General features: G+C 45.3%; 1 protein-coding gene across 3 annotated transcripts in view; it reads right to left on the bottom strand.

Moving 5' to 3' along the window:
• The window catches only part of nin (ninein (GSK3B interacting protein)), a 99,865-nt gene that overhangs the window by 28,550 nt on the left and 47,987 nt on the right, over positions 1–23,328 (bottom strand). For all 3 annotated transcript variants that reach the window (XM_029730903.1, XM_029730904.1, XM_029730905.1), the window contains 5 exons: positions 12,475–12,514; positions 11,023–11,198; positions 10,211–10,357; positions 9,429–9,587; positions 5,759–5,895 (listed from right to left, as the gene is read on the bottom strand). In XM_029730903.1, the coding sequence (XP_029586763.1) occupies positions 5,759–5,895; positions 9,429–9,587; positions 10,211–10,357; positions 11,023–11,198; positions 12,475–12,514 (659 nt within the window). The remainder of the gene's footprint in view (positions 1–5,758; positions 5,896–9,428; positions 9,588–10,210; positions 10,358–11,022; positions 11,199–12,474; positions 12,515–23,328) is intronic.

The raw sequence follows: 23,328 nt of genomic DNA, 5'->3' as shown, positions 1-23,328 counted from the left end.
ATAGTGACTTTGAGGGGAAAGTGTACTAACTATGCCTGAGATATGTGGTTATCCCACCTAGCTAACTGTAAGTTGCTCTGGATAAGAGCGTCTGCTAAATTACTAAAATGCTGTAAATGTGTGAGTGTGTAAATGCATTTCACTCAGACTGTCAGCACCAGTGTAGGTTTTTACTCATACTTCCAGTAGGTACTGATCTCAGCTTTAAAGCTGGCCAATTAGGTACTGATCTCAGCTTTAAAGCTGGCCAATTAGGTACTGATCTCAGCTTTAAAGCTGGCCAATTAGGTACTGATCTCAGCTTTAAAGCTGGCCAATTAGGTACTGATCTCAGCTTTAAAGCTGGCCAATTAGGTACTGATCTCAGCTTTAAAGCTGGCCAATTAGGTACTGATCTCAGCTTTAAAGCTGGCCAATTAGGTACTGATCTCAGCTTTAAAGCTGGCCAATTAGGTACTGATCTCAGCTTTAAAGCTGGTCAATTAGGTACTGATCTCAGCTTTAAAGCTGGCCAATTAGGTACTGATCTCAGCTTTAAAGCTGGCCAATTAGGTACTGATCTCAGCTTTAAAGCTGGCCAATTAGGTACTGATTTCAGCTTTAAAGCTGGCCAGTAGGTATCTGATCTCAGCTTTAAAGCTGGCCAATTAGGTACTGATCTCAGCTTTAAAGCTGGCCAATTAGGTACTGATTTCAGCTTTAAAGCTGGCCAGTAGGTATCTGATCTCAGCTTTAAAGCTGGCCAATTAGGTACTGATCTCAGCTTTAAAGCTGGCCAATTAGGTACTGATCTCAGCTTTAAAGCTGGCCAATTAGGTACTGATCTCAGCTTTAAAGCTGGCCAATTAGGTACTGATTTCAGCTTTAAAGCTGGCCAGTAGGTATCTGATCTCAGCTTTAAAGCTGGTCAATTAGGTACTGATCTCAGCATTAAAGCTGCCCAATTAGGTACTGATCTCAGCTTTAAAGCTGGCCAATTAGGTACTGATCTCAGCTTTAAAGCTGGTCAATTAGGTACTGATCTCAGCTTTAAAGCTGGTCAATTAGGTACTGATCTCAGCTTTAAAGCTGGCCAATTAGGTACTGATCTCAGCATTAAAGCTGGCCAATTAGGTACTGATCTCAGCTTTAAAGCTGGCCAATTAGGTACTGATTTCAGCTTTAAAGCTGGCCAGTAGGTATCTGATCTCAGCTTTAAAGCTGGCCAATTAGGTACTGATCTCAGCTTTAAAGCTGGCCAATTAGGTACTGATTTCAGCTTTAAAGCTGGCCAGTAGGTATCTGATCTCAGCTTTAAAGCTGGCCAATTAGGTACTGATCTCAGCTTTAAAGCTGGCCAATTAGGTACTGATCTCAGCTTTAAAGCTGGCCAATTAGGTACTGATCTCAGCTTTAAAGCTGGCCAATTAGGTACTGATTTCAGCTTTAAAGCTGGCCAGTAGGTATCTGATCTCAGCTTTAAAGCTGGCCAATTAGGTACTGATCTCAGCATTAAAGCTGGCCAATTAGGTACTGATCTCAGCTTTAAAGCTGGCCAATTAGGTACTGATCTCAGCTTTAAAGCTGGCCAATTAGGTACTGATCTCAGCTTTAAAGCTGGCCAATTAGGTACTGATTTCAGCTTTAAAGCTGGCCAGTAGGTATCTGATCTCAGCCTTAATGCTGTCCAGTAGGTTTCTGATCTCAGCCTTAATGCTGTCCAGTAGGTTTCTGATCTCAGCCTTAATGCTGGCCGATATCTGATCTCAGCCTTAAATCTGCCCAGTAGGTTTCTCCTCATACTCACAGTAGGTATCTGATCTCAGCCTTAAAGCTGACCAGTAGGTATCTGATCTCAGCCTTAAAGCTGGCCAGTAGGTTTCTGATCTCAGCCTTAAAGCTGGCCAGTAGGTATCTGATCTCAGCCTTAAAGCTGGCCAGTAGGTTTCTGATCTCAGCCTTAAAGCTGGCCAGTAGGTTTCTCCTCATACTCACAGTAGGTATCTGATCTCAGCCTTAAAGCTGGCCAGTAGGTATCTGATCTCAGCCTTAAAGCTGACCAGTAGGTATCTGATCTCAGCCTTAAAGCTGACCAGTAGGTATCTGATCTCAGCCTTAAAGCTGGCCAGTAGATATCTGATCTCAGCCTTAAAGCTGGCCAGTAGGTATCTGATCTCAGCCTTAAAGCTGGCCAGTAGGTTTCTGATCTCAGCCTTAAAGCTGGCCAGTAGGTTTCTCCTCATACTCACAGTAGGTATCTGATCTCAGCCTTAAAGCTGGCCAGTAGGTATCTGATCTCAGCCTTAAAGCTGGCCAGTAGGTTTCTCCTCATACGCACAGTAGATATCTGATCTCAGCCATAAAGCTGGCCAGTAGGTTTCTGATCTCAGCCTTAAAGCTGGCCAGTAGGTATCTGATCTCAGCCTTAAAGCTGGCCAGTAGGTATCTGATCTCAGCCTTAAAGCTGGCCAGTAGGTTTCTGATCTCAGCCTTAAAGCTGGCCAGTAGATATCTGATCTCAGCCTTAAAGCTGGCCAGTAGGTTTCTCCTCATACTCACAGTAGGCATCTGATCTCAGCCTTAAAGCTGGCCAGTAAGTTTCTGATCTCAGCCTTAAAGCTGGCCAGTAGGTATCTGATCTCAGCCTTAAAGCTGGCCAGTAGATATCTGATCTCAGTCTTAAAGCTGGCCAGTAGGTTTCTCCTCATACTCACAGTAGGTATCTGATCTCAGCCTTAAAGCTGGCCAGTAGGTATCTGATCTCAGCCTTAAAGCTGGCCAGTAGTTTTCTCCTCATACTCACAGTAGGTATCTGATCTCAGCCTTAAAGCTGGCCAGTAGGCATCTGATCTCAGCCTTAAAGCTGGCCAGTAAGTTTCTGATCTCAGCCTTAAAGCTGGCCAGTAGATATCTGATCTCAGCCTTAAAGCTGGCCAGTAGATATCTGATCTCAGCCTTAAAGCTGGCCAGTAGGTATCTGATCTCAGCCTTAAAGCTGGCCAGTAGGTATCTGATCTCAGCCTTAAAGCTGGCCAGTAGGTTTCTCCTCATACTCACAGTAGGTATCTGATCTCAGCCTTAAAGCTGGCCAGTAGGTTTCTCCTCATACTCACAGTAGGTATCTGATCTCAGCCTTAAAGCTGGCCAGTAGGTTTCTGATCTCAGCCTTAAAGCTGGCCAGTAGCTATCTGATCTCAGCCTTAAAGCTGGCCAGTAGGTATCTGATCTCAGCCTTAAAGCTGGCCAGTAGGTTTCTCCTCATACTCACAGTAGGTATCTGATCTCAGTCTTAAAGCTGGCCAGTAGGTATCTGATCTCAACCTTAAAGCTGGCCAGTAGGTTTCTGATCTCAGCCTTAAAGCTGGCCAGTAGGTATCTGATCTCAGTCTTAAAGCTGACCAGTAGGTATCTGATCTCAGCCTTAAAGCTGGCCAGTAGGTATCTGATCTCAGCCTTAAAGCTGGCCAGTAGGTTTCTCCTCATACTCACAGTAGATATCTGATCTCAGCCTTAAAGCTGGCCAGTAGGTTTCTGATCTCAGTCTTAAAGCTGGCCAGTAGGTATCTGATCTCAGCCTTAAAGCTGGCCAGTAGGTATCTGATCTCAGCCTTAAAGCTGGCCAGTAGGTTTCTCCTCATACTCACAGTAGGTATCTGATCTCAGCCTTAAAGCTGGCCAGTAGGTATCTGATCTTAGCCTTAAAGCTGGCCAGTAGGTATCTGATCTCAGCCTTAAAGCTGGCCAGTAGGTATCTGATCTCAGCCTTAAAGCTGGCCAGTAGATTTCTCCTCATACTCACAGTAGATATCTGATCTCAGCCTTAAAGCTGGCCAGTAGGTATCTGATCTCAGCCTTAAAGCTGGCCAGTAGGTATCTGATCTTAGCCTTAAAGCTGGCCAGTAGGTATCTGATCTCAGTCTTAAAGCTGGCCAGTAGGTATCTGATCTCAGCCTTAAAGCTGGCCAGTAGGTTTCTCCTCATACTTACAGTAGGAATCTGATCTCAGCCTTAAAGCTGGCCAGTAGGTTTCTGATCTCAGCCTTAAAGCTGGCCAGTAGGTATCTGATCTCACAGTAGGTATCTAATCTCAGCCCTAAAGCTGGCCAGTAGGTTTCTCCTCATACTCACAGTAGATATCTGATCTCAGCCTTAAAGCTGGCCAGTAGGTTTCTGATCTCAGCCTTAAAGCTGGCCAGTAGGTATCTGATCTCACAGTAGGTATCTGATCTCAGCCTTAAAGCTGGCCAGTAGGTTTCTGATCTCAGCCTTAAAGCTGGCCAGTAGGTATCTGATCTCACAGTAGGTATCTAATCTCAGCCTTAAAGCTGGCCAGTAGGTATCTGATCTCAGCCTTAAAGCTGGCCAGTAGGTTTCTGATCTCAGCCTTAAAGCTGGCCAGTAGGTATCTGATCTCAGCCTTAAAGCTGGCCAGTAGGTATCTGATCTCAGCCTTAAAGCTGGCCAGTAGGTATCTGATCTCAGCCTTAAAGCTGGCCAGTAGATATCTGATCTCAGTCTTAAAGCTGGCCAGTAGGTTTCTCCTCATACTCACAGTAGTTATCTGATCTCAGCCTTAAAGCTGGCCAGTAGGTATCTGATCTCAGCCGTAAAGCTGGCCAGTAGGTTTCTGATCTCAGCCTTAAAGCTGGCCAGTAGCTATCTGATCTCAGCCTTAAAGCTGGCCAGTAGGTATCTGATCTCAGCCTTAAAGCTGGCCAGTAGGTTTCTCCTCATACTCACAGTAGGTATCTGATCTCAACCTTAAAGCTGGCCAGTAGGTTTCTGATCTCAACCTTAAAGCTGGCCAGTAGGTTTCTGATCTCAGCCTTAAAGCTGGCCAGTAGGTATCTGATCTCAGCCTTAAAGCTGGCCAGTAGATATCTGATCTCAGCCTTAAAGCTGGCCAGTAGGTATCTGATCTCAGCCTTAAAGCTGGCCAGTAGGTATCTGATCTCAGTCTTAAAGCTGGCCAGTAGGTATCTGATCTCAGCCTTAAAGCTGGCCAGTAGGTATCTGATCTCAGCCTTAAAGCTGGCCAGTAGGTTTCTCCTCATACTCACAGTAGGTATCTGATCTCAGCCTAAAAGCTGGCCAGTAGGTTTCTGATCTCAGCCTTAAAGCTGGCCAGTAGGTATCTGATCTCAGCCTTAAAGCTGGCCAGTAGGTTTCTGATCTCAGCCTTAAAGCTGGCCAGTAGGTTTCTGATCTCAGCCTTAAAAATGGCCAGTAGGTATCTGATCTCAGCCTTAAAGCTGGCCAGTAGATATCTGATCTCAGCCTTAAAGCTGGCCAGTAGGTTTCTCCTCATACTCACAGTAGGTATCTGATCTCAGCCTTAAAGCTGGCCAGTAGGTTTCTCCTCATACTCACAGTAGGTATCTGATCTCAGCCTTAAAGCTGACCAGTAGATATCTGATCTCAGCCTTAAAGCTGGCCAGTAGGTATCTGATCTCAGCCTTAAAGCTGGCCAGTAGGTATCTGATCTCAGCCTTAAAGCTGGCCAGTAGGTATCTGATCTCTGTCTTAAAGCTGGCCAGTAGGTTTCTCCTCATACTCACAGTAGTTATCTGATCTCAGCCTTAAAGCTGGCCAGTAGGTATCTGATCTCAGCCGTAAAGCTGGCCAGTAGGTTTCTGATCTCAGCCTTAAAGCTGGCCAGTAGATATCTGATCTCAGCCTTAAAGCTGGCCAGTAGGTATCTGATCTCAGCCTTAAAGCTGGCCAGTAGGTTTCTGATCTCAGCCTTAAAGCTGGCCAGTAGGTTTCTCCTCATACTCACAGTAGATATCTGATCTCAGCCTTAAAGCTGGCCAGTGCAGCCTGGTGGATGCCATTCTTCGTCATGAGGAGCTCGTTCTCCAGAGCCACAGTCAGCTCACTGAGGTTCACTTTGCCCTCCAGGTTAAAATCCAAGGCCTACAACACAAACATAGAAAGAGACATACACAGTGTCAACATCTCAAGCCTGCCTCCCACGCTACCTCCCTGCCTCTCTATCACCCTCCCTCCCTCGCTACCTCCCTCCCTCTCTACCTCCCTGCCTCTCTATCTCCCTCCCTCCCTCCCTACCTCCCTGCCTCTCTACTTCCCTCCCTCCCTCCCTCGCTACCTCCCTGCCTCCCTCCCTCCCTGCCTCTGTACCTCCCTCCCTCCCTCCCTCCCTCTCTCTCTACCTCCCTGCCTCTCTACCTCTCTGCCTCTCTACCTCCCTGCCTCTCTACCTCCCTCCCTCTCTCTACCTACCTCTCTACATACCTACCTACCTCTCCTTCTCCCTCTCTACCTCCCTCTCTCTCTCTACCTCCCTATCTACCTCCCTCCACTTCCCTCTCTCTCTACCTCTCTCTCTACCTCCCTCCCTCTCTCTCTACCTACCTCTGTACCTCCCTCCCTCTCTCTACCTCCCTCCCTCTCTCTACTTCCCTCCCTCTCTCCCTCCCTCTCTCTACCTCCCTATCTACCTCCCTCCACTTCCCTCTCTCTCTACCTCTCTCCCTCTCTCTCTACCTCCCTCCCTCTCTCTCTACCTCCCTCTCTACCTCTCTCTCTACCTCCCTCTCTCTCTACCTCTCTACCTCCCTCCCTCTCTCTACCTCCCTCTCTACCTCCCTCCCTCTCTCTCTACCTACCTCTGTACCTCCCTCCCTCTCTCTACCTCCCTCCCTCTCTCTACTTCCCTCCCTCTCTCCCTCCCTCTCTACCTCCCTCTCTACCTCCCTCTCTACCTCCCTCACTCTCTCTCTACCTCCCTCTCAACCTCCCACCCTCTCTCTCTACCTCCCACCCTCTCTCTCTACCTCCCTCTCTACCTCCCTCCCTCTCTCTCTACCTCTCTCTCTCTACCTCCCTCCCTCCCTCTCTACCTCCCTCCCTACCTCCCTCCCTCCCTCTCTACCTTCATCTTGTATGTTTTTCAAGTCAACCAGCGTTTTTCCCGTACTCCTACCTCTATTCTCTACCTCCCTGCCTCTCTACCTCCCTCCCTCTCTCTACCTACCTCTCTACATACCTACCTACCTCTCCTTCTCCCTCTCTACCTCCCTCTCTCTCTCTCTCTACCTCCCTATCTACCTCCCTCCACTTCCCTCTCTCTCTACCTCTCTCTCTACCTCCCTCCCTCTCTCTCTACCTACCTCTGTACCTCCCTCCCTCTCTCTACCTCCCTCCCTCTCTCTACTTCCCTCCCTCTCTCCCTCCCTCTCTCTACCTCCCTATCTACCTCCCTCCACTTCCCTCTCTCTCTACCTCTCTCCCTCTCTCTCTACCTCCCTCCCTCTCTCTCTACCTCCCTCTCTACCTCTCTCTCTACCTCCCTCTCTCTCTACCTCTCTACCTCCCTCCCTCTCTCTACCTCCCTCTCTACCTCCCTCCCTCTCTCTCTACCTACCTCTGTACCTCCCTCCCTCTCTCTACCTCCCTCCCTCTCTCTACTTCCCTCCCTCTCTCCCTCCCTCTCTACCTCCCTCTCTACCTCCCTCTCTACCTCCCTCACTCTCTCTCTACCTCCCTCTCAACCTCCCACCCTCTCTCTCTACCTCCCACCCTCTCTCTCTACCTCCCTCTCTACCTCCCTCCCTCTCTCTCTACCTCTCTCTCTCTACCTCCCTCCCTCCCTCTCTACCTCCCTCCCTACCTCCCTCCCTCCCTCTCTACCTTCATCTTGTATGTTTTTCAAGTCAACCAGCGTTTTTCCCGTACTCCTACCTCTATTCTCTTTTGCTAGTCCTCCTGGTTTTTGACCCTTGCTTGTTTTCTGGACTCCATACCCACCTGCCTGACCATACTGCCTGCTGTGACCTCGAGCCTGTCTGCCACTCTGTACCTCCTGGACACTGAACTGGTTTTGACCTTTTTCCTGTCCACGACCATTCTCTTGCCTACCCATTTTTGGATCGATTAATAAATATCAAGCCTCCCATGTCTGCATCTGGGTCTCGCCTTGTGCTCTTATAGTCTCCCTCTCTCTCTACCTCCCTCCCTCCCTCTCTCTACTTCTCCCTCCCTCCCTCTCTCTCTACCTCTCTCTACCTCCCTCCCTCCCTCCCTCTCTCTACCTCCCTCCCTCCCTCCCTCTCTCTACCGCTCTCTACCTCCCTCCCTCCCACCCTCTCTCTCTACCTACCTCTCTCCACCTCCCTCCCTCTCTCTCTCTACTTCTCCCTCCCTCCCTCCCTCTCTCTCTACCTCTCTCTACCTCCCTCCCTCCCTCTCTCTCTACCTCTCTCTACCTCCCTCCCTCCCTCCCTCTCTCTACTTCTCCCTCCCTCCCTCCCTCTCTCTCTACCTCCTCTACCTCCCTCCCTCCCCTCCCTCTACCTCTCTCTACCTCCCCTCCCTCCCTCTCCTCTCTACCTCCCTCCCTCTCTACCTCCTCCCTCTCTACCTCCCTCCCTCTCTACCTCCCTCCCTCTCTCCTCCCTCCCTCTCTACCTCCCTCTCTACCTCCCTTCCTCTCTACCTCCCTCCCTCTCTACCTCCTCCCTCTCTCCCTCCCTCTCTCTCTCTCTACCTCCCTCTCTCTCTCCCTCTCTCTCTACCTACCCTCTCTACCTCCCTCTCTCCCTCCCTCTCTCTCTACCTCCCCCTCTACCTCCCCTCCCTCTCTCTCTACCTCCCTCTCTACCTCCCTCCCTCTCTACCTCCCTCCCTCTCTACCTCCCTCCCTCTCTCCCTCTCTCTCTACCTACCTCTCTACCTCCCTCCCTCTCTCCCTCCCTCTCTCTCTACCTACCTCTCTACCTCCCTCCCTCTCTCCCTCCCTCTCTACCTACCTCCCTCTCTCTCTACCTACCTCTCTACCTCCTCCCTCTCTCCCTCTCTCTCTACCTCCCTCCCTCTCTACCTCCCTCTCTCCCTCCCTCTCTACCTACCTCCCTCTCTCTCTACCTACCTCTCTACCTCCCTCCCTCTCTCCCTCCCTCTCTACCTACCTCCCTCTCTCTCTACCTACCTCTCTACCTCCCTCCCTCTCTACCTCCTTCCCTCTCTCCCTCTCTCTCTACCTCCCTCTCTACCTCCCTCCCTCTCTACCTCCCTCCCTCTCTCTCTCCCTCTCTACCTACCTACCTCCCTCTCTCTCTACCTCCCTCTCTACCTCTCTACCTACCTCCCTCTCTCTCTACCTCCCTCTCTACCTCCCTCCCTCTCTCCCTCCCTCTCTCTCTACCTACCTCTCTACCTCCCTCCCTCTCTCTCTCCCTCTCTACCTACCTCCCTCTCTCCCTCTCTCTCTACCTCCCTCTCTCCCTACCTCTCTACCTCCCTCCCTCTCTACCTCCCTCCCTCTCTACCTCCCTCCCTCCCTCTCTCCCTCTCTCTCTACCTACCTCTCTACCTCCCTCCCTCTCTACCTACCTCTCTCTCTACCTACCTCCCTCCCTCCCTCCACCTCCCCCTCTCTCTACCTCCCCCTCTACCTCCCTTCAGAATGAGAGGTAAAGTATCATCACCTGTAGTATCTCAGGGCTGTTCTCGATGCCCTCCTCCATCCAGGCATCCAGGATGTCCTCAGCGGGAGCGGACCCTGTCCCGTCGTCCAGAGTGGAGAACAGACGCATCTCGATGGTACTCCTCATAGCGCTGGTTCTACGACCCGTCTCATCGAATGGCTGCAAGGAGAGATGGGGGAACACTTCATAAATATTAGCAGATACTACAGCAAGATACTGTGTGTGTACTTGTCATTGAGTTGGTTTGTGGCAGAATCTATTTTAGTTGTCTAATACATGCGTTCATTCACTTGTTAGTTCATTCATTCAATAATTGATTCATTCATTTGTTAGTTCATTCATTCAATAATTGATTCATTCATTTGTTAGTTCATTCATTCAATAATTGATTCATTCATTTGTTAGTTCATTCATTCAATAATTGATTCATTCATTTGTTAGTTCATTCATTCAATAATTGATTCATTCATTTGTTAGTTCATTCATTCAATAATTGATTCATTCATTTGTTAGTTCATTCATTCAATAATTGATTCATTCATTTGTTAGTTCATTCATTCAATAATTGATTCATTTATTTGTTAGTTCATTCATTCAATCCTTCATCCATCCATTTATTAATTCAAGAGTGACTCTAAACAGGAAATATTGTAACGCCGTTCCCAGCATGTTTTTAAAAAAAATTGTCAATCAGGAATTTTGTTAAGAAATCACAAAAAATGTGGTACCGATGTCTAGCTTTGACATGAGAACTAGACCTAAGACGGTGAGCTTCACTGTACCTGTGAGGAGTGTAGTCTTTTGAGCTGTCTGTAAGGTGTGGAGGCAGACGGGGTAGGGGCCTTGGCATGGTTCAGAACCCAGGAAGTAAACGCCTGAACGCTCATGATCTCATCACCACTTAGAACCTGGAGGACATCCTCTGTCACCTGGAGACAGAAGTAAACAACAACAATCAGAAACATTTCCCAGCATCTGCGTGCTTCTACACCTGTATTGCTTCCTGTTTGGGGTTTTAGGCTGGGTTTCTGTACAGCACTTTGAGATATCAGCTGACGTAAGAAGGGCTATATAAATACATTTGATTTGATTTGATCTACTCAGACTCTCAAACCTCCACTTGGGGATATGTCCAAAATAGCACCCTATTCCCTATCTAATGCACTATAGGAAATAGGTTGCCATTCGTTACATAGTCAGCCGGTCCTAATTAGCTCCCTTACCCTTTCTCCTTGGCTCTAACCCTTCAATGTTTGCCGATCTAAAGGGAACTGGATAGGTATCAGCAGTGTAGTGGTGGAGCTTCCAACATATTGCTTCCACCTTACAGATCAGACCTGCTTCCACCATATTGCTTCCACCTTACAGATCAGACCTGCTTCCACCATATTGCTTCCACCTTACAGATCAGACCTGCTTCTACCACATTGCTTCCACCTTACAGATCAGCAAACATGGAAGGATTAGGGCCAGGAGGATGGGGTGAGAAGTAAATTGGGACCAGCTGAGCCCAAAATGAACTTTGGTTAAATCCAAAATGGCACCCTATTCCATACGATAAAGATAAGGGTACCATTACAGTCTCTTTCCTCACCTCCAGGCCCAGGTGGTCACAAAGAGCCAGTAGCTCATGGTGGCTGGCACATCCATCCCAGGGCATAGCCAGCTCCTCGCAGGCCTCCCGTAACCTCTCCTCCAGGTGGTCTGAGAGGGGTGTGATAGAGCCTCGCGGGGTAGAGGGTTCATCAGGGTTCCACAGGTGCAGCTGGCCTACACACACACACACACACACACACACACACACACACACACCTTGACTTAAGACCCTGGCTCCCTGAGGCGTTGAATGTCCTCCATCTCACTCCTACGATCAGGGCCAGTTCTACTTTCTTTTGTTTATTTATTTTCTCCCTAATTTCAGGATATCCAATTGGTAGGTACAGTCTTGTCCCATCGCTGCAACTCCCTTACTGACTCGGGAGAGGTCGAAGGTCGAGAGCCATGAGTCCTCTGAAACACGACCCTGCCAAGCCGCACTGCTTCTTGACACAATGCTCCCTTAAACCGGAAGCCAGCCGCACCAATGTGTCAGAGGAAACATCGTCCATGTAACAATCGTAACAAAACAACAAAGGGAAACGAAAGCGCACAGTTCTGTCAGGTACAGAAAACACAAAACAACTACCCACAAACACAGGTGGGAAAAGGCTGCCTAAGTATGATTCCTAATCAGAGACGCACAAGACAAAGAAATACAAAACATAGAATGCCCATCCCACACCCTGACCTAACAAAATAGAGAAATAAACCGTCTCTCTCAGGTCAGGGCGCGACAGTCCAGCTGGCGACCGAAGTCAGGTTTCCCGGTCGTGGCTGGCTGTGACACAGCCTGGGATCGAACCTGGGTCTGTAGTGATGCTTCAAGCACTGCGATGCAGTACCTTAGACCGCTTCCGCCACTCGGGAGGCCTGGGGTCAGTTCTACTTGATAACGGCGTTTCAGTTTACTTTCTAAACTCAAATGGAACTGACCCTAAAGCTGACTATGATGAATGGCTATCTAGTGAAAGTGGTGAGTATCAAATAAAAAATAAATGTTTTGTCACAAGTACAGGATACAGTAGGTGTAAAGAGTAGAGTGAAACGCTGACTTGTAAGCTTTTCTTTAAATGCAGTAACTTTACAATAAATGCAACAACTTTACAATAAATTCAGTAACTTTACAATAAATGCAAAAACTTTGCAATAAATACAAACACTTTACAATAAATGCAAAACAATTACAATATTTTTTTTTTACAATAAATACAGTAACTGCATTTATTGTAAAGTGTTTGCATTTATTGTAGAGTTACTGCATTTATTGTAATTATTTTGCATTTATTGTAAAGTGTTTGTATTTATTGTAAACACTTCACAATAAATGCAGTAACTTTACAATAAATGCAGTAACTTTACAATAAATGCAGTAACTTTACAATAAATGTAATAACTTTATCGTAACTTTACAATAAATGCAGTAACTTTATGGTAACTTTACACCCACCTTCTGCCTCGTACTCTTCCGTCCCACTTTCATCCCAGTGCTGTTTAAGGAGGAAACAACAGCATTAGTTATAGTGAGTAAACCATCGCATTAAAACACCCAGACAAGACAATCTACTTTGTCGTGTGCTAGTCAGCAGTCACCAAAACACTCTCTGTGGGGGGGATAGAAGCAGGCAGAGTTTGTGTGTCCAACCAATAGGAGAGCAGAGCTATTGTGACGGTAGAGGCCCCTCTGATGGTCAAAGGTGAAGCTAGAGATGGTAAACCATAACAGAGAATTAAAGAGAGACACAGATCCCAAGCTGACAGTTGTCTCTCTCTCTCTCACCCTCTTTTCTTCAGTCTTTTTCTTTATCTATTTTAAGGACAATTCTCCAAGAGAGCCTATATTGACAAAAGAAATGCTACATTTTGACTTGCACAATCTACATCATAGACGTATGTATGCTGCTGTAACAGTATAATTTCTGTCCCTCTCCTCGCCCCAACCCGGGCTCGAACCAGGGACCCTCTGCACACATCAACAACTGACACCCCACGAAGCATCGTTACCATTCGCTCCACAAAAGCCGCGGCCCTTGCGACGCAAAGGGAACAACTACTTCAAGGTCTCAGAGCGAGTGACGTCACCCGATTGAAACGCTATTAGCGCGCACCATCGCTAACTAGCTAGCCATTTCACATCGGTTACACTGCATCACAAAAAATATAACGTCACTTTTTACAAACTAAAAGAGTCAAATTGGTTGTTATAGTAAATATGGTAAATAGCAGAATAATATACCCTAAGTTCCCATATTTTGTGTTTGTCTGAAGAGTGAGACCAGGAAGGAGGTTACTGTAGCGTAGTGCTCTATTGCCCTTGCAGCCCAGGGACAGTATTCAGGCGTCCAAGACATCTATTGCCTGGGAGGGAAACACAGTGAAGGAATGAAGAACAGATGGTTCGCTCTACAACTCTCTATTATATCACTGGGTATATAAGCATCTGTGAAGGAAGGGTGGAGCTCATTGTTCCTCTGTCAAACCCCTAAAAAAGACCCTCCCAGATCAGGAAGAGCCCCATGACCCTTCCCCATCTGCTGGTGCACCAGGCTGGAGGCTGGGCATTGTTCATCCCAAATGGCACCCAGAGCTCTGGTGAAAACTGGTGCATTATGTAGGATGGAAACTAGTGCACTATGTAGGATGGAAACTAGTGCACTATGTAGGATGGAAACTAGTGCACTATGTAGGATGGAAACTAGTGCACTATGTAGGATGGAAACTAGTGCACTATGTAGGATGGAAACTAGTGCACTATGTAGGATGGAAACTAGTGCACTATGTAGGATGGAAACTAGTGCACTATGTAGGATGGAAAGTAGTGCACTATGTAGGGGATTGTGTACCATTACATTTTACATTACAGTAATTTTAGCAGACACTCTTATCCAGAGCAACTTACAGGAGTAATTAGGGTTTAAGTGCCTTGCTCAAGGGCACACAAAGATTTTTTTCACCTAGTCGGCTCAGGATTCAAACCTTTCTGTTACCGGCCAACGCTCTTAACCGCTAGACTACCTGCAGCCCTGTGGCGAAACTATCCCAGATCAGTCAGTATCCACGCTTCGTCCTTCTCAGTGTTTCACAATGTTTTTCATGGATGGAGAAAGGTGAAATGATGACACAAAGCATAATACTAACCTCCAGCTACAGAGAGCAGTATGATAATACTAACCTCCAGCTACAGAGAGAGCAGTATGATAATACTAACCTCCAGCTACAGAGAGAGCAGTATGATAATACTAACCTCCAGCTACAGAGAGCAGTATGATAATACTAACCTCCAGCTACAGAGAGCAGTATGATAATACTAACCTCCAGCTACAGAGAGCAGTATGATAATACTAACCTCCAGCTACAGAGAGCAGTTTGATAATACTAACCTCCAGCTACAGAGAGAGCAGTATGATAATACTGACCTCCAGCTGCAGAGAGCAGTATGATAATACTAACCTCCAGCTACAGAGAGCAGTATGATAATACTAACCTCCAGTTACAGAGAGAGCAGTATGATAATACTAACCTCCAGCTACAGAGAGCAGTATGATAATACTAACCTCCAGCTACAGAGAGCAGTATGATAATACTAACCTCCAGCTACAGACAGCAGTATGATAATACTAACCTCCAGCTACAGAGAGCAGTATGATAATACTAACCTCCAGTTACAGAGAGCAGTATGATAATACTAACCTCCAGCTACAGACAGCAGTATGATAATACTAACCTCCAGCTACAGAGAGCAGTATGATAATACTAACCTCCAGTTACAGAGAGCAGTATGATAATACTAACCTCCAGTTACAGAGAGCAGTATGATAATACTAACCTCCAGCTACAGAGAGAGCAGTATGATAATACTAACCTCCAGCTACAGAGAGAGCAGTATGATAATACTAACCTCCAGTTACAGAGAGCAGTATGATAATACTAACCTCCAGTTACAGAGAGAGCAGTATGATAATACTAACCTCCAGCTACAGAGAGAGCAGTATGATAATACTAACCTCCAGCTACAGAGAGAGCAGCCTTGGGTCTCTATTAGTTAACCTTTGTTGCCTACTACAAGTAATATTAATGTGTTGTGACATTTTTAACTCTAAAACATATGCCCCTAGTGTTCATGATGATATAGAGACAGTCTGCAGTCAGCATACCATCATAGATATTTGGGGCATTTGTTTTAGAGTGAAAATCACACCAACGCAGTAAAGGCCTATACAACAGACCAGAGATACACTACATGACCAACAGTACGTGGACACCTGCTGGTCTAACATCTCATTCCAATATCATTGGTATTAATATGGAGTTTGTTCCCCCTTTTCCTGCTATAACAGCCTCCACTCTTCTGGGAAGGTTTTCCATTAGATGTTGGAACATTGCTGCAGGGGGACTTGCTTCCATTCAGCCATAAGAGCATTAGTGAGGTCGGGTACTGATGTTTGGTGATTAGGCCCTGGCTCACAGTTGGCATTCCAATTCATCCCAAAGGTGTCCGATTGGGTTTAAGGTCAGGGTTCTGTGCAGGCCAGTCAAGTTCTTCCACAACAATCTTGACAAACCATTTCTGTATGGGACCTCGCTTTGTGCACCGGAGCATTGTCATACTGAAACAGGAAAGGGCCTTCCCCAAACTGTTGCCACAAAGTCGGAAGCACAGAATTGTCTAGAATGTCATTGTATGCTGTAGCGTTAAGATTTCCCTTCACTGGAACTAAGGGGCCTAGCCCGAACCATGAAAAACAGCCTCAGACCATTATTATTCCTCCTCCACCAAACTTTACAGTTGGCACTATGCATTGGGGCAGGTAGTGTTCGCCTGGTATTCGCCTGTCTGACTGCCAGATGGTGAAGTGTGATTCATCACTCCAGAGAACACGTTTCCACTGCTCCAGAGTCCAATGGCGGTGAGTTTAACACCACTCCAGCTGACGCTTGACAATGCGCATGGCGATCTTAGGCTTGTGTGCGGCTGCCCGGCCATGGAAACCCATTTCATGAAGCTCCCAGACTAACAGTTCTCGAGGCAGTTTGGAACTCGGTAGCAACCGAGGACGGACGATTTTTACGCGCTACGCGGTTGATCTTACATCAAGATCAACCTTGTCATCAAGCAGCTTAAACCAGCACATTCATGCTACCAAGAGATAAGATCATCCCTAGCCTCTGGTCACAGATCAGTTTGTGCCTTCTAACCAACTCCTACGGTCATTGTCACGCGCCACTGGCAAAACAACAAAAACAGATCTGGGACCAGGTAGATTATCCAGGGTGAAACTAGACAATCAAGCAGTTTACAGCAGCACATATTCTAACCTTATAACAGGGGGATTTAACCTAATAGGTTCATCACTGTGGGTTGAGTCACTGACGGGATCTTCCTGTCCGGGTTGCCCCCCCCCCTTGGGTTCGTGTCGTGGGGGGAGATCTTCGTGGGCTATACTCGGCCTTGTCTCAGGATGGTAAGTTGGTGGTTGAAGATATCCCTCTAGTGGTGTGGGGGCTGTGCTTTGGCAAAGTGGGTAAGGTTATATCCTCCCTGTTTGGCCCTGTCCCGGGGTATCGTCGGACGGGGCCACAGTGTCTCCTGACCCCTCCTGTCTCAGCCTCCAGTATTTATGCTGCAATAGTTTATGTGTCAGGGGAGTATTTCTCCTGTCTTATCCAGTGTCCTGTGTGAATTTAAGTATGCTCTCTCTAATTCTCTCTCTCTTTTTTCTCTCTCTCTCTTTCTGTCTCTCTCTCTCTCTCTATCTCTCTTCTCTCGGAGGACCTGAGCCCTAGGACCATGCCTCAGGACTACCTGGCCTGATGACTCCTTGCTGTCCGCAGTCCACCTGGTCGTGCTGCTGCTCCAGTTTCAACTGTTCTGCCTGCGGCTATGGAACCCTGATCTGTTCACCGGACGTGCTACCTGTCCCAGACCTGCTGTTTTCAACTCTCTAGAGACAGCAGGAGCGGTAGAGATACTCTGAATGATCGGCTATGAAAAAGCCAACTGACATCTACTCCTGAGGTGCTGACCTGTTGCACCCTCGACAACCACTGTAATTATTATTATCTGACTCTGCTGGTCATCTATGAACGTTTGAACATCTTGGCCATGTTATAATCTCCACCTGGCACAGCCAGAAGAGGGCTGGCCAACCCTCATAGCCTGGTTCCTCTGTAGGTTTCTTCCTAGGTTCCTGCCTTTCTAGGGAGTTTTTCCTAGCCACCGTGCTTCTACACCTGCATTGCTTGCTGTTTGGGGGTTTTAGGCTGGGTTTCTGTACAGCACTTTGTGACATCAGCTGATGTATGAAGGGCTTTATAAATACATTTGATTGATTGCCAAAAGCAAGTCCCAGGCTAGATTTAATATGGCTGTAGTAATCACACCTAGGAAAATACTTTTCTTCTTGTGAGAGGCATTGTAGGTGGTATTGTTGACAACCGTGGAGAGTCATGGGAGAGGAGAGGGAGAGCTAGAGTCCCATGACTCCCATGATATACCATGACTCTCTCTCTCCTCTCCCATGATTCTCTCCCCATCTCAGTCTCTCCTCCTCCTCCATGTCTCTTTCTCTCTCTCCTCTCCCATGACTCTCTCTCCTCTCCTCCAAGACTGTCTCTCTCCCTCTCTACTCTCCTCCATGACTGTCTCTCTCCCTCTCTACTCTCCTCCAAGACTGTCTCTCTCCCTCTCTACTCTCCTCCAAGACTGTCTCTCTCCCTCTCGGTCTCTCCTCCTCCCCACCCCTTAATAAAAGCCTGTCTCAACATGAAGATGTGGAGGGGGGATAAAACACTGTCGTTGCCTTGACCACCACAACACTGGCAGCATAGTGAGCACACACACACACACACACACACACACACACACACACACACACACACACACACACACACACACACACACACACACACACCTTCTTATTTACAATGATGGCCTACCAGAAGACAAAAGGCCTCATGCGGGGACGGGGGCTGGGATTAAAAATATAAATATAGGACAAAACATCACGACAAGAGAGACTCCACAACACCACATAAAGAGAGACAACACAACACTACATAAATAGAGACAACATAACACTACATAAAGAGAGACCTAACACAACACTACATAAAGAGAGACCTAACACAACACTACATAAAGAGAGACACCACAACACTACATAAAGAGAGACTCCACAACACTACATAAAGAGAGACACCACAACACTACATAAAGAGAGACCTAACACAACACTACATAAAGAGAGACCTAACACAACACTACATAAAGAGAGACCTAACACAACACTACATAAAGAGAGACCTAACACAACACTACATAAAGAGAGACACTACAACACTACATAAAGAGAGACCTAACACAACACTACATAAAGAGAGACACTACAACACTACATAAAGAGAGACCTAACACAACACTACATAAAGAGAGACACCACAACACTACATAAAGAGAGACAACACAACACTACATAAAGAGAGACCTAACACAACACTACATAAAGAGAGACTCCACAACACTACATAAAGAGAGACCTAACACAACACTACATAAAGAGAGACCTAACACAACACTACATAAAGAGAGACCTAACACAACACTACATAAAGAGAGACTCCACAACACTACATAAGAGAGACCTAACACAACACTACATAAAGAGAGACCTAACACAACACTACATAAAGAGAGACCTAACACAACACTACATAAAGAGAGACCTAACACAACACTACATAAAGAGAGACTCCACAACACTACATAAAGAGAGACCTAACACAACACTACATAAAGAGAGACTCCACAACACTACATAAAGAGAGACCTAACACAACACTACATAAAGAGAGACCTAACACAACACTACATAAAGAGAGACTCCACAACACTACATAAAGAGAGACCTAACACAACACTACATAAAGAGAGACCTAACACAACACTACATAAAGAGAGACCTAACACAACACTACATAAAGAGAGACCTAACACAACACTACATAAAGAGAGACTCCACAACACTACATAAAGAGAGACCTAACACAACACTACATAAAGAGAGACCTAACACAACACTACATAAAGAGAGACCTAACAACACTACATAAAGAGAGACACCACAACACTACATAAAGAGAGACCTAACACAACACTACATAAAGAGAGACTCCACAACACTACATAAAGAGAGACCTAACACAACACTACATAAGAGAGACCTAACACAACACTACATAAAGAGAGACCTAACACAACACTACATAAAGAGAGACCTAACACAACACTACATAAAGAGAGACCTAACACAACACTACATAAAGAGAGACCTAACACAACACTACATAAAGAGAGACTCCACAACACTACATAAAGAGAGACACCACAACACTACATAAAGAGAGACACCACAACACTACGTAAAGAGAGACCTAACACAACACTACATAAAGAGAGACTCCACAACACTACATAAAGAGAGACCTAACACAACACTACATAAAGAGAGACCTAAGACAACACTACATAAAGAGAGACCTAACACAACACTACATAAAGAGAGACCTAACACAACACTACATAAAGAGAAACCTAACACAACACTACATAAAGAGAGACATAACACAACACTACATAAAGAGAGACTCCACAACACTACATAAAGAGAGACCTAACACAACACTACATAAAGAGAGACCTAACACAACAATACATAAAGAGAGACCTAACACAACACTACATAAAGAGAGACTCCACAACACTACATAAAGAGAGACTCCACAACACTACATAAAGAGAGACCTAACACAACACTACATAAAGAGAGACCTAACACAACACTACATAAAGAGATACCTAACACAACACTACATAAAGAGAGACTCCACAACACTACATAAAGAGAGACCTAACACAACACTACATAAAGAGAGACCTAACACAACACTACATAAAGAGAGACTCCACAACACTACATAAAGAGAGACCTAACACAACACTACATAAAGAGAGACCTAACACAACACTACATAAAGAGAGACTCCACAACACTACATAAAGAGAGACCTAACACAACACTACATAAAGAGAGACCTAACACAACACTACATAAAGAGAGACTCCACAACACTACATAAAGAGAGACACCACAACACTACATAAAGAGAGACACCACAACACTACATAAAGAGAGACCTAACACAACACTACATAAAGAGAGACCTAACACAGCACTACATAAAGAGAGACTCCACAACACTACATAAAGAGAGACCTAACACAACACTACATAAAGAGAGACCTAACACAACACTACATAAAGAGAGACCTAACACAACACTACATAAAGAGAGACACCACAACACTACATAAAGAGAGACCTAACACAACACTACATAAAGAGAGACTCCACAACACTACATAAAGAGAGACACCACAACACTACATAAAGAGAGACCTAACACAACACTACATAAAGGGAGACCTAACACAACACTACATAAAGAGAGACCTAACACAACACTACATAAAGAGAGACCTAACACAACACTACATAAAGAGAGACCTAACACAACACTACATAAAGAGAGACACTACAACACTACATAAAGAGAGACACCACAACACTACATAAAGAGAGACACCACAACACTACATAAAGAGAGACCTAACACAACACTACATAAAGAGAGACCTAACACAACACTACATAAAGAGAGACCTAACACAACACTACAGAAAGAGAGACACCACAACACTACATAAAGAGAGACACCACAACACTACATAAAGAGAGACCTAACACAACACTACATAAAGAGAGACCTAACACAACACTACATAAAGAGAGACCTAACACAACACTACATAAAGAGAGACACTACAACACTACATAAAGAGAGACCTAACACAACACTACATAAAGAGAGACACCACAACACTACATAAAGAGAGACTCCACAACACTACATAAAGAGAGACCTAACACAACACTACATAAAGAGAGACCTAACACAACAATACATAAAGAGAGACCTAACACAACACTACATAAAGAGAGACTCCACAACACTACATAAAGAGAGACTCCACAACACTACATAAAGAGAGACCTAACACAACACTACATAAAGAGAGACCTAACACAACACTACATAAAGAGAGACTCCACAACACTACATAAAGAGAGACCTAACACAACACTACATAAAGAGAGACCTAACACAACACTACATAAAGAGAGACTCCACAACACTACATAAAGAGAGACCTAACACAACACTACATAAAGAGAGACCTAAGACAACACTACATAAAGAGAGACCTAACACAACACTACATAAAGAGAGACCTAACACAACACTACATAAAGAGAGACCTAACACAACACTACATAAAGAGAGACTCCACAACACTACATAAAGAGAGACCTAACACAACACTACATAAAGAGAGACCTAACACAACACTACATAAAGAGAGACACCACAACACTACATAGAGACTCCACAACACTACATAAAGAGAGACCTAACACTACACTACATAAAGAGAGACAACACAACACTACATAAAGAGAGACCTAACACAACACTACATAAAGAGAGACAACACAACACTACATAAAGAGAGACACCACAACACTACATAAAGAGAGACACCACAACACTACATAAAGAGAGACCTAACACAACACTACATAAAGAGAGACCTAACACAACACTACATAAAGAGAGACCTAACACAACACTACATAAAGAGAGACCTAACACAACACTACATAAAGAGAGACCTAACACAACACTACATAAAGAGAGACTCCACAACACTACATAAAGAGAGACACCACAACACTACATAAAGAGAGACACCACAACACTACATAAAGAGAGACCTAACACAACACTACATAAAGAGAGACCTAACACAACACTACATAAAGAGAGACTCCACAACACTACATAAAGAGAGACCTAACACAACACTACATAAAGAGAGACCTAACACAACACTACATAAAGAGAGACCTAACACAACACTACATAAAGAGAGACCTAACACAACACTACATAAAGAGAGACCTAACACAACACTACATAAAGAGAGACTCCACAACACTACATAAAGAGAGACCTAACACAACACTACATAAAGAGAGACACCACAACACTACATAAAGAGAGACCTAACACAACACTACATAAAGAGAGACCTAACACAACACTACATAAAGAGAGACTCCACAACACTACATAAAGAGAGACCTAACACAACACTACATAAAGAGAGACCTAACACAACACTACATAAAGAGAGACCTAACACAACACTACATAAAGAGAGACCTAACACAACACTACATAAAGAGAGACACTACAACACTACATAAAGAGAGACACCACAACACTACATAAAGAGAGACACCACAACACTACATAAAGAGAGACCTAACACAACACTACATAAAGAGAGACCTAACACAACACTACATAAAGAGAGACCTAACACAACACTACATAAAGAGAGACACTACAACACTACATAAAGAGAGACACCACAACACTACATAAAGAGAGACACCACAACACTACATAAAGAGAGACCTAACACAACACTACATAAAGAGAGACCTAACACAACACTACATAAAGAGAGACCTAACACAACACTACAGAAAGAGAGACACCACAACACTACATAAAGAGAGACTCCACAACACTACATAAAGAGAGACACCACAACACTACATAAAGAGAGACCTAACACAACACTACATAAAGAGAGACCTAACACAACACTACATAAAGAGAGACCTAACACAACACTACAGAAAGAGAGACACCACAACACTACATAAAGAGAGACTCCACAACACTACATAAAGAGAGACACCACAACACTACATAAAGAGAGACCTAACACAACACTACATAAAGAGAGACCTAACACAACACTACATAAAGAGAGACCTAACACAACACTACATAAAGAGAGACTCCACAACACTACATAAAGAGAGACTCCACAACACTACATAAAGAGAGACCTAAGACAACACTACATAAAGAGAGACCTAACACAACACTACATAAAGAGAGACCTAACACAACACTACATAAAGAGAGACAACACAACACTACATAAAGAGAGACACTACAACACTACATAAAGAGAGACACCACAACACTACATAAAGAGAGACCTAACACAACACTACATAAAGAGAGACCTAACACAACACTACATAAAGAGAGACCTAACACAACACTACATAAAGAGAGACCTAACACACTACATAAAGAGAGA

Source organism: Salmo trutta, chromosome 33 (assembly GCF_901001165.1).
Source record: "Salmo trutta chromosome 33, fSalTru1.1, whole genome shotgun sequence".
Lineage (NCBI taxonomy): Eukaryota > Metazoa > Chordata > Actinopteri > Salmoniformes > Salmonidae > Salmo > Salmo trutta.
This window is presented reverse-complemented; position numbering and strand designations above follow the sequence as displayed.